The sequence below is a fragment of the Poromitra crassiceps genome (genome assembly GCF_964638095.1).
Source record: "Poromitra crassiceps genome assembly, chromosome: 10".
NCBI classification, from domain to species: domain Eukaryota; kingdom Metazoa; phylum Chordata; class Actinopteri; order Beryciformes; family Melamphaidae; genus Poromitra; species Poromitra crassiceps.
The window spans coordinates 3,026,966-3,043,591 of record NC_139631.1 but is presented as its reverse complement, the minus strand read 5'-3'; the positions used below and the strand labels follow the sequence as shown (position 1 = coordinate 3,043,591).

General features: G+C 43.2%; 1 protein-coding gene across 1 annotated transcript; it reads left to right on the top strand.

Moving 5' to 3' along the window:
* The first annotated feature begins 1,830 nt into the window (after window positions 1–1,830).
* Window positions 1,831–15,672, top strand: vamp8 (vesicle-associated membrane protein 8 (endobrevin)). The gene is made up of 3 exons (XM_083645011.1): window positions 1,831–1,994; window positions 7,874–8,044; window positions 12,021–15,672. The coding sequence occupies exons 1-3, from the start codon at window positions 1,986–1,988 to the stop codon at window positions 12,201–12,203; spliced, it is 363 nt and encodes a 120-aa protein (XP_083501137.1). The 5' UTR covers window positions 1,831–1,985; the 3' UTR covers window positions 12,204–15,672.
* Window positions 15,673–16,626: the final 954 nt, after the last annotated feature.

Below are 16,626 nucleotides of genomic sequence, written 5' to 3'. Positions count from 1 at the left end.
GTTCGACCATACCCGTAATGCTATGTTATACAGTGGAAAAAAAAGTGATGTTGAAGTTAAATAATAAAAGGTTTTTCTACATAATTTGTGTGTTTGTATTCACAAATACTATGTAGGTAAAGAGATTAATTCCAAAATAGACACATCAGGCTGATATTGGCCTTATTAAAAATCCGATATCTAGTCAGTATCATCCACCTCATGTGATGCAGTTTGATTGATTATATATTATATTTCTTTTAAGTAATCAATGAATTGATTGAGACATTTTGATCAGATTCCACATAAATGTTCAAATGTTTTATTATCATCCTGGGTTTTACATAGAAATAATTAAACAGCCCATGACTGACAAATATAACGGGAATAAAAATGGTCAAATTTAAAGATCTCGAATATTGGCACACAATATTGTTAGCTATCTGCCATCTGAAACATCTACTTTTACAAAAAAAAACGTTTTCATTCACAATGGAACAATTCAGTAGTGATCATCTGGGCTTTTTGTTCCTAAATGATTGCAATTTATGACGATGCAACTGGCTGTATTTCTGAAACATGCTTTTATTATAACCGTTTTACAAAATGGACACGATGTTTGGCTTCAGTTATTTTTAGCTGCTTGTGATTCCGAGCAGCCTGCAGCATTGTCTCACATTACAGAGACAGAATACCTGAGTACCGCATACCTTTCCCCCCCACCTTCCTTCCTGGATAGATGTGAAACCGGTTGGTCAGGGCTGGTACTGCTGGCTGTGTGGTTGGGACCTGACTACAGCACTGACTATCTTAATCAAATATTTCACTTTCACCTGTTGCAGAAGTGGTTTCTCGACAAACTTGATTTGCAATATTTTTTCTGGGTGTCCAAACCTCTCCCACCCCCCACCCCCCCTGTCCCAGAAACCCCCCCCCCCTTCCATAAGAATTAACCATTGGTTTTCAGCCTGCAGAATTGTTTTAATCAAATGACAAGCCATTGTAAAATGGATGGCTGTGGTCCTCAGTTGTGATTGGCTGAGACTTGTTGAAAGCTTACGTAAAACATCCAATAAACAAAACTGTGATCACATGACAGTTAATCAACTGTTAATTTAAATCTTAATAATACAATATAATGTAATATATAAACCCATTCTTGTGACTTCAGAACAGTTTTTAAATATGAATATCGCAAACCACTTTGTTTAGCTGCTGTGCTGTTCAAGAAGAATATTGTTTGATGGAAGAATTGTATAGGGTCATTTGTGATTATTATTGTTATTGAATTAACATTGAGGAAAGGTTCATTAAAGTTATAATCTCAAAGATTGCAGAATATGAACAGGGCCCTTTGTTGTGCACTGTCTGGAAAAGGTGTCATAAATTACTCTTCACACAGCCTTATACCTAAAAAATAATGCAAAAATGTGATGAAATTGTTAAATAAGTGTATCTCAGTGATTGAGTAAGTAGGCAGACACCCAGCAGCTGGAAACGCCTTGGTATGACGCCATCATGAGGATAAAAGGATCAAAACAGGGAGCGGACCCAGGCTGCGTCAAGTTGCCAGAGTTTACTGACTGGAATTTAGGTAATTTCTGCCTTCAAAATAAAAAAGCGTGTGTGTCTGTGTGCGTGTTGATGCAAAAAGGGGTCAAAGATTTTTCTGTTTATTTACATACCCTCTGAAGCCATTTCGACAATCTTTTACTGCTTAGATTGCGATAAACATGTCGGCACAGGAAGGGGGATTGCGTTTTACTTTGGAAAACAATGACCGGAAAATGAAGCCTTTATTCTGGGTAACCTAACACATGGAGCTCAGGAATGTTTGAAGGGAAGAAAAAACAACAACCAGGAAGGAGGAAACGTAATCGCTTTCGCGGAGCATCAACTCTCGCGTCCATAAAGAGTTTTTAAAAGGTTTCCGATATCATCGTCAACTTCAAAGAAAGTTTATCCATCGGTTCGTGATCTAGGGGCATCGTTTCCACACATTGGACATGGATCCGGTAGGTGATAATGATGTCTGGTGTTTTTGTTGTTTCTAAACCCCCCCCCCCCCACCGCCGTCTCCATGCAACAGGTGTATTACCCGGTAGATTAAGTTCGATTTTTACTTCTGTTTTGCTTTTTAAGCGGCGGTTTTCCAGCCTAGCTGTGGCATAGTTGAGCGCATTAGCACGAACTTTTTTTTATCCAGACAGAGAGGAAAGTAGTCGGAGGAGCCAATGTGATGTTAGCCTAGCAAAATGGCCTGTTTTCAGCCATTGTCGACAGTCAACGTTTTCTACTCAGTTTCAAGTTATCCAATATCCATGTTTTCTACATTTTGCCCCAAAACTAGATTGTGGTTCCAAATGGGGTCCGATCGTATACAGAGAAAGTAACGCTAGTCAATTAAAAAATGTTGCAACTTAATGCTGTCATCTAATTTAATGGTAGCCGCGACACACAACTCCAAAGGTTTCCTAAAGGAACTTTACACAACAACTCTAGTACACAACATACACAACTAGAGTTGTGTATGGACACAACTCTAGTTGTGTATGTCACGGCTAATTCAATGGCAAAGGTTAAAGCCGATAGAACATGATACGGCACCTAACGTACTGAATCGTCAGGAGTCTTCAATTTCGGCATGCATATTATGCTAATCAGTTTTTTAAGTTGACGTTTTATTGACGTAGGAAGTGTTTCTTGGTTAATTATGTGTCGCGAATATGCCGAAATCCGAATTGAAGAGTGGCACTGGTAAAGGTCCGTCCCTCCCCATCTAGAGAGTTCTCAGCTAAATTGATGATAGTTTAATTCCAACTTGTGAATTCGAAGTTACAGTGTGAGAAGAATGTGTAAGAATGACTACTTTGATTATGAGGATATTTCTCCCCACTGATATATCTCCTACTGTAAGCTAAAACCATATCTAACAAAAATCTTCATCCCAGGAACAAAATCATATCCAGTGGGTCCATGGGGTCTAATCTGTTCAGTGGTCAGAGGGAAAAGTTAAATTAATTTGACAGCGCGTGCTCTGCTGAACTATGAGCCATGACCTCAGTGCTTTGGGAATATTCCCCTCCAGCTCTATGGAGGTCCAGGCAAAAGTTGAGGGGGGGGGGGGGGGGGAACTAAACAAACAAACCAAAACACTTCTGAGCATTTATCACCGTCATATTTAGGTCTGCTTTTATTTGAATGGCTTTCATGCAAAGGGACTTAACGTCACTCCCACAATGAAATCTCACCGCCTGCCAGATTTCTCTATGTGCTTTGAATCCTCATCATAGGATACTCACAGAGTAGGATTAGGATAATATCTTATCATGACTAGATGAGGACTTGAGGTTTGCTGCTGCCTGCCAAGTCAAATATGAAAGATCCATCCTTTGCATTTACAGTTTGCTCATTGTAGTCAAACGAAATATGTGATTCGTCTCCATTTTCCATTTTAGAGAGCGCTTCCTCGTGTGCGTCTAAATATTTGCAGCATCTAGTATCTGTGTAAGACATATTCTGGCAAGCTATCGTGCTTTACCGGAAGACTGCACTTCCCAACGTTCCTTTTCTTGTTAGCACTGTATGGGATGGATTCCTGTATGAGGCTCACAACAGTTCAAATATTTGAATATGATACTTGATGTAGCTAGCTGTCAGTGCATTGAGTTCTGCTGTGGGCCATGTTTCTTTCTCCCTCTCTCTCTCTGGCGAGTTGACATCTGATAGGTGGCAGCCATTCAGTGGTGGTGCCGGTAGAGAGGGAGTAGAGTAGAAATACGCTCATGGTGTCTAACTTTATAGCTCTTATCTAAACGCAGAGTTTACTAAGGGCTTTACAGCATAACACAAGGATTGTAAAGTGATAAAAATAGGAAAACATTCAAGAGAGAATGGTTGAAAAGAATCAATGATGATAAGTAAAAGATAAATAAAGATAAAGATAAATGATAAGTAATAGATATATAACACAAGATTGAGTAAAACCAACAATTACCCTGAAGCAAGTCTTTTAAAAAGTACTGAGTTAAGAGATTATATTGAAGAGAGAAAGGAGTGAAGGAAGGAAAGAGAAAGCAACAAAGGAAAGGAGAGAAAGAAAGGAATGGATAAAGGATTGAAGAAAAAGTAGGGGTCCACATAGCCCCATAATGTTCCGCTGTTCCCCGTTACTCTGTGATCCACTCTGAATCAGCGTCACACATCCTTCCATAAGGAAATTGGGGGGGGGGGGGGGTCGAGCATTTAAAACGCTCTCCTACCCGTCTCCGACGTCCGATCGCAGATCCAAAGATATAATAATCTCCCTACGGAAGCCAGTAGTTTAGGCGGGGGTGTTAAAATGATATTCCTGCGTGAAACAACTGTTTAAAGCAGTCTTTTGACAGCCTGTGCCAAATTTACAGCAGGGTGTGTTTGATCTCACTATCATGGTGCACCGCTTGCACGCGGTGAGCAAACAACATTGCAGTCACAGGGATACGGCGGCACAGTGATCAAATCCAGCGCACCTGGGAAGCAAAACATGTCATGGAATACTCAACCTCCCAAGAACAGCAGAACATATGAGGCTATGTGCAGAGTGATATCAGCACGTCGTCAGTATCTGCCAATAAAGGATTTAAAATGAAATATCGGCATCGGCCCGATATGACATTTCTGCCGATGACTTTAAAGAGCAGGGTGCAGGTAAAAAAAAAAAATAATAATAATACAGTTAGGACTCAACATTCTTATAAAAATACCCCCCCAAAAATAAATAAAACATGCCCCCAGGGCAGAAATATGGAGAAAAAGGTGCCATTATAATGCACATGCTTAAAAAAAAAAAAAAAAAAAAAAAAAAGCCATCTGGGCAGATAACACCTGTGACCTCACTCGGGCTACTGTACTTACTGTAATAATAATAATGATAATAATAATATACAGTCAATGTGTACAGCATGCCAAAAACACCCAGAATCAGCGTTGCCAGACGTACAATAATTATCATATTTGTACGATAGTTTACCACCAAAAACGATAATTTTGACCCTCTGGTACGATAATTTGACATTGACGAGAGGACAGAAAACCCCGCTCCACCATTTCCCCCCCACAGGCAACTGTTTATTTTCTGTTTAGTTTGGGCTCTATGATCTATGGTTAATGATATGGCACTTTATGAAATTTTAACAGTTTCAGGAGTCAAACGTAACTAGTGACCTCCAATATACAGTTGTTTTTTCAAAATAACGCCTATTTGGAAATATAATTTTGGAGATCCATGCACAGCCGACCGACCATCTCAGCTGATGTAAGCCGGCTGCAGAATGGTCTCAGGTGGATAAGTATATCATTGGAGACGGACAGACAGACGCTCGGCGTACAGAGGTAATGATCCGGAGGGAACATTTATTGTTTATGGTTTATTAAAAACCTCACAGGTGTTATTGCTCGATTTGCGGGTTTTCATCCGTGCAAAAACCAGTCTAGATGCAGGTATGTGTGGGGGGAAAACAAAAGAGTATCCCAATTGCTACATAAAAGTCCCACATATGAATGTAAAGTGGTGTCTAACCTGCAGCATGCTCTTTAAGTAGAAATAATCCTATTGTTTTGTTTGAAAGAAAATGTTACATAAATAAATAGGGCAAAAGTAGGGCAAGTTTTGCATAGTTGAAGTAGATTTCGAATTCTTCCCCAGTGAATGTGTATACATTTTGAAAAGCGTTGTATTTATATCTGCATCTGCCAGTGGGCCATCACAATAAGAATAGGCATAATAATGATTTTGATTTGATTTGATTTGATTTACTTTATTGTCCACATTAGTGGAAATTTGTCTTTTGCTTCTCTTCACAGCACATACAGTATGTTATGTATTGTGTTAGTGTAGTGTTAATTCCACTGTAGGAGAGACTTGAGTTGATGTTCTCTGAAAGTAGGTGGGGGGGGGAAAGTGTGCATACGCCGCCAATGGTATATCAGCATCGACAATCAGCCAAAAGAGTTGGAAAATATCGGATATCAGCAAAAAGTCCTATATTGTGCATCCAAGACTGTGCAAGATCAACATAGAAGCAAGTCTTTTAAAAAGTCTGTTTTTAAGAAGTGAGTTAAGAGATGATATTGAAGAGAGAAAGAAAGGATCGGATAAAGGAGAGAAGAGAGATGTGAAGGAAGGAAGGAAAAAATGAGTATGAATGGAACTGGAAGGAAGAGAGAGGCAGGTGGAGGCGGGTGGTGACGCAGCAAAAGCTCTCCGTTTCCAGGAGACTGTTTTGTTTACGGTCTGGTGGTGGTGCCTCCATGGGACTTGGAAGTTGTGTGTACACACACACACACGCACACACACACACTGCATACCATTAGCACAAAAACCATCTCCATCCTATGCTCGAAATGAAAAGCCATGACTTTGCCAGCAGCCTCCACATCATCACAGCTTATCTTGGTGGTGAAGTGCAAACACACAGTAGTACAGTGTAGGTGTTGGCTGAACACGTTTGCCTCCCGGCCATGTAAAAGGCAAGGCAACAGGTTGCTCTGTCACATCACATGATGCAGCAGCCAGAGGGACTGAAGTGACGTCAGACACAAATATGTGCCTGATGATACTGATAATCATTTGATGTCCTCCTCGGATACTGGTGGTGGCATGCAGACCTGCCCAGGTTTGACGTCCTCCTCGGATACTGGTGGCATTGCAGACCTGCCCTGGTTTTAGACACAAACAACACCGGACAGACAAGCCCATCTTTATTTACGACAACCACAACAACGCATGCAGGCACTGACACACACACACACACACACACACACACACACACACACGCTTCTCCCACCCCGGCTCGTCCTCCTCCTGGGAAGCTTTTCAGCGCAGCGCCCGCCGCCCGGGGACCAACTTCCTCTCAGCCATGTGTTCAGGGAGGTCAGGCAGGATTGGCTGTTTGTCTGCGGGTGGGAAGCCGGATTAGGGGTATGTTTCCTGGTCGCTGCACTAGCGCCTCCTCTGGTCGGTCGGGGCACCTGTTCGGGGCGGAATGGAACTGGTGGGAATAGCGTGATCCTCCCACGTGCTATGTCCTGCCGGCGAAGCTCCCCGCTGTCAGGTGAAAAGAAGCGGCTGGCAACTGCGCATGTGTCGGAGGAAGCATGGTGCTAGTCTACGGCTCTCCCCAGATCGGCAGAGGGTGGAGCGGCGACTTGGGCAGCAGGGGGAAATTGACCAAGTACAATTGGGGGGGGAAATGGGGGGAAATCAGATTTTTTTTTAAAAAAAAGGCCCTTTTCACGAGATAACCCACCTGGGCACTAGGCCCCGAAAACATGGGAGGAACACGCCCACAGCGACCCAGGCGGGAATCGAACCCCAGACCTTCTTGCTGTGAAGCGACAGCGCTACCACTGCACCACCGTGCCCCCGATAACAAGAGATTGTCTCGGTAGAAAAACAAATTCACCCTAAATGTATTCATCTGAGCCAACATAAAGGTGAAGGGCATATAGTTAAGATTTACTTTGTCTCCCAATCGAGAATTTGTTGAGCCAACACACCTTCGTACACCACAATTCATATACACTGCATGAATGAGTAAATATGAGAGTAAATGGGGCGTCAACTGACTAAACCTCAGAAAGACCCTGCAGCTAATGTAATTTAGCACCAACGCTGACCCACTTTTATCCACTAAAGTCCTGACTGATGATCCTGTATTAGATGTAGTTCACCAAACTGTCATCTTAGAGGGATTTGATTTTGCTTCATAATTTTTCTCGATTGTACCGATAAAATCTACAAGATGAAATGTGCATGTCTCATCTTGTTCCCTCACCCAATCTCTCTCTCTCTCTCTCTCTCTCTCTCTCCCTCCCTCCAACTCCCTGTCATGCTCTCTCTACCCCCCTCCAGGACCAGGAGCGGGGTGAAGTGGAGGAGGAGGTGCCACAGGACAAGGTGCAGAGCTTGAGGGACCAGGTCGATGGAGTCAAAGACATCATGACGCAAAACGTGGACCGGATCCTGGCCCGAGGAGAGAGGCTGGACGACCTCATGGGCAAGTCGGAGGAGCTGCAGTCGGGGGTCAGTCTTACCGTGTGTGATCTGCAACACCGCACCTTGTCCAGCCGACATCTAACCTGTAGACTAGCACCTAAACTGCTCAACAAATCACAGTTATTCTTATTGCACTTGCGCCATGAGGTATTTTGCTGTTTGGGTGTCACTGTCACATAGGAACAACAATGAATGAATGAACAAGGAAGTCTGAGAGCTCGTGACGATGTCGTGAATGTGGTCGGCACAGGATATATTTCCAAGTTAGGAAGCGATTGTTTCTGACCTCGTTTTGTGTTTGCGAGCTTGTCTGCTTGTTTAGAACCTGCAGAGAGAGTCCAACCACTGATACTGACCGATTTGAAATTCCCATTCACTTCTGTCCTCCTGAACCGATGCAACGCATTCACTTTAAGTATCATAAAAAAAAAGATTGCTCAATTGACCATATGACATATAATTGATCTATATAATTGAGTTGGATGTACCTTCAGTACTATGATGCGTACTATGAATTGACATCATGGAGGCCACTGCAGCCAATTACAGTTCTCCTTTAAAGTTCACACAAGAGAGCCACATCTACATTCTGCAATCACATTTGTTAGCAGACAGACTGAGACAGACTGAGGTATTAGGCTCGTTTAGCAGACAGACTGAGGTATTAGGCTCGTTTAGCAGACAGACTGAGGTATTAGGCTCGTTTAGCAGACAGACTGAGGTATTAGGCTCGTTTAGCAGACAGACTGAGGTATTAGGCTCATTTAGCAGACAGACTGAGGCATTAGGCTCGTTTAGCAGACAGACTGAGGTATTATTTAGCAGACAGACTGAGGTATTAGGCTCGTTTAGCAGACAGACTGAGGTATTAGGCTCGTTTAGCAGACTGAGGTATTAGGCTCGTTTAGCAGACAGACTGAGGTATTAGGCTCATTTAGCAGACAGACTGAGGTATTAGGCTCGTTTAGCAGACAGACTGAGGTATTAGGCTCGTTTAGCAGACAGACTGAGGTATTAGGCTCGTTTAGCAGACTGAGGTATTAGGCTCGTTTAGCAGACAGACTGAGGTATTAGGCTCGTTTAGCAGACAGACTGAGGTATTAGGCTCGTTTAGCAGACAGACTGAGGTATTAGGCTCGTTTAGCAGACAGACTGAGGTATTAGGCTCGTTTAGCAGACAGACTGAGGTATTAGGCTTGTTTAGCAGACAGACTGAGGTATTAGGCTCGCTTAGCAGACAGACTGAGGTATTAGGCTCGTTTAGCAGACAGACTGAGGTATTAGGCTCGTTTAGCAGACAGACTGAGGTATTAGGCTCGTTTAGCAGACAGACTGAGGTATTAGGCTCGTTTAGCAGACAGACTGAGGCATTAGGCTCGTTTAGCAGACAGACTGAGGTATTATTTAGCAGACAGACTGAGGTATTAGGCTCGTTTATCAGACAGACTGAGGTATTAGGCTCGTTTAGCAGACAAGACTGAGGTATTAGGCTCGTTTAGCAGACAGACTGAGGTATTAGGCTCGTTTAGCAGACAGACTGAGGTATTAGGCTCGTTTATCAGACAGACTGAGGTATTAGGCTTGTTTAGCAGACAGACTGAGGTATTATTTAGCAGACAGACTGAGGTATTAGGCTCGTTTAGCAGACAGACTGAGGTATTAGGCTTGTTTAGCAGACAGACTGAGGTATTAGGCTTGTTTAGCAGACAGCCTGAGGTATTAGGCTTGTTTAGCAGACAGACTGAGGTATTAGGCTCGTTTAGCAGACAGACTGAGGTATTAGGCTCGTTTAGCAGACAGACTGAGGTATTAGGCTCGTTTAGCAGACAGACTGAGGTATTAGGCTCGTTTAGCAGACAGACAGGTATTAGGCTCGTTTAGCAGACAGACTGAGGTATTCGGCTCGTTTAGAAGACAGACTGAGGTATTAGGCTTGTTTAGCAGACAGACTGAGGTATTAGGCTTGTTTAGCAGACAGACTGAGGTATTAGGCTCGTTTGAGACGGACTGAGATATTAGGCTCGTTTAGCAGACAGACTGAGGTATTAGGCTCGTTTAGCAGACAGACTGAGGTATTAGGCTCATTTAGCAGACAGACTGAGGTATTCCGGGAGGTATCCCGAGGCGGTCCCAGGCCAGCGTGCTCTCGCACAAGTAAATGCACGTTCAATTAGGGTTGCGCGGTAAGGTAATACCGTACCCCGGGTATAAATGTAGAGAAAGAAGAAACTACACATTCTTTCCTATTTCCAACACAATGTGAATGGCTTTCCTAACCTGTTGGCAGGAGCTCTGCCGTGAGAGTTTCATATTTCCTCTGCGTGAAATCAGATACCGACACACCAGAGGGAAGAAGGTCATTCCCATCACACTGGCCATGTGTTGCTCCGGTGTCCAATATTGTCTGAATGCAGGCGTTTCAAACATCCTAAAGGCCCTTCAATCCTTTGCGCAGACTTTGGTACATTTTTCCAAAATGGCTTCCTTTGCTTTTTCAGAACTGAACCCATTCTGACAAATGTCATTGAAGTTTGCCTGGAAGCTTCTTCTTTTTTTGCATGATCTGATGTGCAGACAGAAGAGGTATTGCTAGGTTTGACCTCTGCGTATTCATTTTCTTTTTAACTTTTTTTTTTTCTCAGCTCGGTGAAAAAAGCCTCCATCTTGCGCTCCTCTCAAACTCGCTTTCCTCCCCTCCACCTCGCTGCCTGGTGCTGCTCGGTACCGTTTGGCAACTGTCTGTCTGTTTCTCTGTCAGAACACAAGGATTACTGAAAGACCACTGGCTCGATTTTCATGAAACGTTGTGGAAGGGTGTAGAATGGGCCAAGGCAGAACCCATTAAATTCTGGAGCAGATCCGGATCCAACTCGAACCTCATGACACGAACATGCAGTTAATTGGCCTGGGCGGAGGTCTGTGCGGCGCGCGCTGTCCGCTCTAATCAGTCATCACACAACACACAGCGCTTCCCACCAGCTTTTGCGTCAGCAGCACTGATGATCACGGCTCTTCTCGGATCCGCTCCGGGTATTACACAATACACATAATGATGAACAGACCCGGGGCCTGTGCTGATAGAATTATGACCCTACCCAGACCCAATTGACCATAATAAACATGGACCCAAAAACCTGCACGGGTCCTGGGATCCGAGTAGACCCGTGAAGAAGACCTCTAATGTGAGTACGATGTGTGCAAGTGAATTCAACGTGTTTGTTTCTATGAAGTTAGCGTTAGCTCCGTAATCAAGGCAGCTGTGTTTGTGCTTCTCCACCATGTTGACGTGTAAAAACAGAACATTGACGTTACTGCTGTAGTGGCCTGCCTCTGGTGCTGACCTCTCATGCAGAGCTGTCCTGTTCTGTTCCCTTTCTCATGTCGTTCAGAGAATAAAACTGGAACATGTAGGCCTACTGTATCACAGCCACCTTGTGGTGGGAAGCGGTATAGCAGCGACTACAAAATTCAGCATTTGGAATTGGTTGGTCCACAAAAAGTTCACCACCCTTCAGCGGGCACATTTTTCACCCTAGAAGACTGGAATTTGGCATTGTGTGTGTGTGTGTGTGTGTGTGTGTGTGCATTGTGTTCATGCCAATTGGCTAAAGGGGGAGGGGCGGAGATTTCTAAATGCAGGGTGGCAGAGTAGGGTGGGCTGGCCCTGCCATCATTGTGGAAACTTACATAATGTGGTCGCAGCTGTTGCGAATTTGCACTTGTTAAATGTGTTGTTGTTTTTTACTCCGATCGTAATGCCGTATACCACACGCACATTTTAGGAAGGTTTCAACTTAAAGGTATAGACAATTGGATACCAGTACCACCCAACCCTATGAGGTTCAGTCAGACACTAATGTGACACAAGGTCCGGTCCGGATTGATTTGTAGTTCGGTCCGGATACAGGCTGCGGTCTGGAGTTTGAGAAGCCCTGGTGTCTTCCTTTAACCGAGCGTACCCTCTCTCTCCCCCTTCCTCCCCCCCTTCCTCCCCCCCCCCCAGGCCCAGCACTTCAAGCAGACGTCTCAGAAAGTGGCTCGCTCCTATTGGTGGAAGAACGTCAAGCTGGTGGTGGTCATCGTGGTCATCGTCCTCATCATCATCCTCATCATCATCCTGCTGTCCACCGGAGTCATCCCTACCAGCGCCCCCGTGCCTTCTATCACTCCCACCAAAGCCCCGTAAACACACACACACACACACACACACACACACAGACTCATACACACAGTCAAACACATTCATATTCCGCAGGACACAAAATGATACGTACACTCACCCCTGTCAGGTGACACCTCCGTCACTTCCAAGTCGATTCCTACCAGTCAGGCAGGATTTCATAGCGTTGGGTCGAGACAATATGACACATGGGCTTATGAAAGCCTTTGAAAACACATATGAGTTGGGCTGCCATTCAAACATCAACCAGCTGTAGTTAATATGTTCAAAAGTGCACGTTTTGGAGGTCCGAGGTGTTCACCTGACAGCAACACACACACACACACACACACACTGTGACGCCTTAACCACCAACGGTCACTCCTTGGCGACACAGAGGAAGTCGTCGGGCCAATCTTAACCTGATGTACAGCTGCACACGGATGTACGAAATGTATTTGAATAATGTATAGATGAAAAGAGTGAATGCGGATTGCCTACAGTCTCTTCTTAGATACTCCGGGTGTCTTGAATGTTATTTGCACATTTACAACGTGAGGACAGTGACTGTCGCTAACTTGTACAGTTTCAAAGAAAACAGTGAAATGCAGTGTCAACAGCGTCAAAAACAAACATGGTGGCGCTTCGCAGTCACAAGCCACCCCCCCCCCCCCACACACACACACACACACACACGCAAACATTCTCACACACTGGACAATCTTCAAGTCAATTTTAATTAATTTCTTACATTAAAAGTGTCACACCCAACACCCTACAATCTGTCACCGATATGTTAGTTAATGAAAGGCTGAACTCTGTATTGAAGGTCCCATGTGTGGCCTGTTCCTTTCTCAATGCTTGTGGAGTTAATGGTTTGCTAGCTGTTACTTTATAGTCAGACAATCTAGAATAATCTGTAGAATTCCATTGACATAATATGTATATATTTTTCCCCTCACATTGTTTACTGGATGTATTCAGTTAGCAGTTTAGCACTACCTTAGTTCTTTTTAAAATGTTGTAATCGGCTCCTTAATCGGTATTGAGGGGTTTTACGCCTATGTGAATCACACACAGCACAAAACAAGAGCCACGAATGATCTGTCGTGGGACAGCAAAAATCACGTAATTGTGAAGTTATTTTTAAGAATGGGGAAAAAAATCTTTTAAACTGTCTGTTCTTTTTCTCGCTGTCTGAATGTGTTTTAACAGAGACACTTTCCAGAAATATGAGTTTATGTGAATTTGGTCGATATGTTACAGTGAAGCGGCGGAGGTCACCACAGGGCAACAGAGCCGATGTATTGACAGGACAGGGGGGGGGGGGGGTAGGAGAGTTTCAGACCTCAGCGTATGGCCCCTGCTGTACTTTGATTCAATAAACAGACCGGCCCTCTGTGAGCCGTTGACGTGGGTTCCCAGGCTTCTAGTGTTGGAGGGTCAGACTCTTCCAGTCAGCCAGCTGAGAGAGATCATTTACAGTCTCTCCTCAACCAATAGGCCCAGGCTCTGAGGCTCCAACCACTTCCAAAACAGCCTTGTATCTAAGTCTCAAATGTAGAAGAACCAGTCTGTAAAGTTAGATAGGGCTGCAACTAGCGATTATTTTCATTATTGATTACGGTAATCTTTGGATTATTTTCTGGACTAATCGATTAGTCATTGGGTCTATAAAATGTCACCAAATGGTGGAAAATGTCCATCACTTTTTCCCCAAAGCCCAAGATGACATCCTCAAATGTCTTCATTTGTCCTGAGCAACAATCCACAACCCACAGACCATCAGTTTACTGTCGTCATAGAAGACTAAAGAAACGAAAGAAGCTGGAACGAGAGAATTTTAGTATTTTTCTTCTTCTTAGAAATATGAGAATTAGTGAAATAAGCGATTATTTTTTCTGTCTTTCGACTAATCGATTGATCGACTAATTGTTGCTGCCCTAAAGTCATCAACTATCCTTCATCAACATACTACAAGGTGTTTATTAGGTGGTTGTCACTTTTTTCTTTCTTTTTTCAAATGGTGCATATGTGTTTTGGACCGATCATCTTGAACATATCTTATCTTATCTCTGGCTGTGAAACTTCTCCCTAGTGCACGTTTTTTTTAAAGCAGAATGTTGTTTTTCACACTGAATTAGTAAACAGCTGTGGTTTTTGTCTAGATTAATCCATAACCTTTTCCCTTCCCCTTTCTATTGTTACAACAGCTTAGCTTCGAAAAGAGAAAAATCATTCTCATTATATGGCTTGTATATAGTCAACAACATTCCCATCTGTTTGTATATTTGCAGAAGCCTTTAACCACTGTGTTAATTAAAGTATATATTCTTTAGAGGCTATTTATTTAAACGTCTTTGTTTTTCATGTCCTTAATCTTTGTTTATTTTTTTATTTTTTTTAATGAAAAATCGAAAGTGGACCAATGAGGAGTATGTGATCTCCATAAAAAATAAATCGTTTAGGGATGCGCGAGATTTGCTTTTTTTGCTGATATCCGATATGCCGAGACTTTCCGACTCTTTTGCTCGATTGATATATGCGCACATTTTTGCCACCTAATTTCAGAGAACATCAAGTCTCTCCTGTAGTGGAATTAGCACATTATTATTTATCCCTCCCTACTCTTATTGTGATGGCCCACAGGCAGATGCAGATATAATATGATGCTTTTCAAAATGTACACATTCACCGGGCAAAATAAGAAAACTAGTCGTTTTCTTATTTTGGCCACTGCGCGCGCACCCTCGTGCCGGGGCCATGGCCTCGAGCATTTAGTCAAGCATGGCATTTAGTCAAGCATGGAGGATTTTGGCTTGAAAGGCTTTAAAATTTGGGCATTTTATCGGCCTGTCGTATCGGCAGAAATGTTAATTTCGGGCCGATGCCGATATTTAATCTTAAAGCCTTTATCGGCCGATACCGATGACGTGCCGATATATCGGCGTGCATCCCTAAACCAGATCAACATCAAATGGTACAGTTCACCAGGTTGCCTTTTTACGTCCTTCACCCTGCTATGAATCATTTTGTAAAATTACTTATCGCATGTTTTTCCCTTGTCTCTCTTCATGTATTGTTATTTTTTAATCTGCTTCTGGGGCGCAGCAGCCATACGTTCCCTAATTCCCTTTTCACACACGCCCATGCTGAGCCCGTGCTGTGCCGGGCCCACGTGGCTCTCTGTTAGCAGCAGCTCCAGCTGTGGTGGATCTGCTGGCTTTTCTTTCTTTTTCCCATGCTGCTCCGTACTCTTGTCATTTTGAATCCACATTCCTAACACAAGGATGACATTCCCACATCCCAACCAGATTAGCACACATAAGAAGGGCATTCAGGGCTGTGAGTTCCAAACCCAATCCTGAGTCCCAGCTTGTGTCCTCATCTCGCAGTGGGATGTGTTTTTGATCACGGCGGTTGTTATTTTGATGATTTATGGTGTTTAATGTCTTCGTCTGATATACAGTATAATAATAAATAGTGTTTACTTACACTCTGTTGTTGTGGTGGTGTTTCTTCCTTGGCTGCTTGTTTTAGCCACAAGGTGGCGACAGAGCGAGGGGGATGGCAGAGGATGTGGGGAGCAGAGGGGATTTCTCTGCGGTCAGAGCAAACCCATTGCCTTATGAACAACTTTATTATATTTCATCATTTGAGAATTCTCATAAGACTTCATTATATTTCATCATTTGAGAATTCTCCTGTGCTGTGATGTTTGGTTTGTGTTTAAAACCTATTTATCACTGCAGATCATATTGAGTATGTTAAGGAAAAGCCCCACAGAATGTTTTCTGTTCGAGGTAGAAACACAAAATTAGCTGTGGAAGCGGTCATACAGTCTGTGGTGGATACATGACAGAATCTGAATTTTTGATTTCACATATTTGTCATGCCTTAATTGGTAGACAGTAGACAAAGTTGATTTTCTTAATTTGATTTCAGAGAAACATAAGTGCTGTAATGTAATTTTATGTACCGGTAATGTAATTTTATTCAGTCATTATAAATAACAAAATCACAGTATAAACAAAGTCGAACAACCAGAGACTGAACAGGCTCAGGCAGAAACAAAATGCTTATATTATGCCTGACCTAATTTCTACTCAGTTAAGCTCTCCTCCAAAATGAAAGAAAAACAACAACAGAAAAGTAATTTACAACAGTCAATGGCCTCATACTTTGACCAATTTGGGGTGGGGGGGGGGGGGCAGGGCGGGGGTCAATGGATTTGTGCTTAGCTCAGCTAGAACTTGAGGAGCTGTAAATGAAATGATCAAAGTCCAGGGTGGACATTAATAGGTCCTGCACAGGCCTTGGTGCTACCAGCAGTGCAGTGTCAATAGTTCAATTTCAAATAATCAACGAAAGAAGTTCCAATCTGATAGTCCACTCACATTTCCACCGTCTCCATTGATTTGTCACAGTGTCAGTTGAAACATCTGAGGTC

Bases quoted from the DNA above. Each gene is read 5' to 3' on its own strand.
- vamp8 (XM_083645011.1), top strand. The intron at 8,045-12,020 runs GTCAGTCTTACC...CCCCCCCCCCAG, and splicing joins CGGAGGAGCTGCAGTCGGGG to GCCCAGCACTTCAAGCAGAC.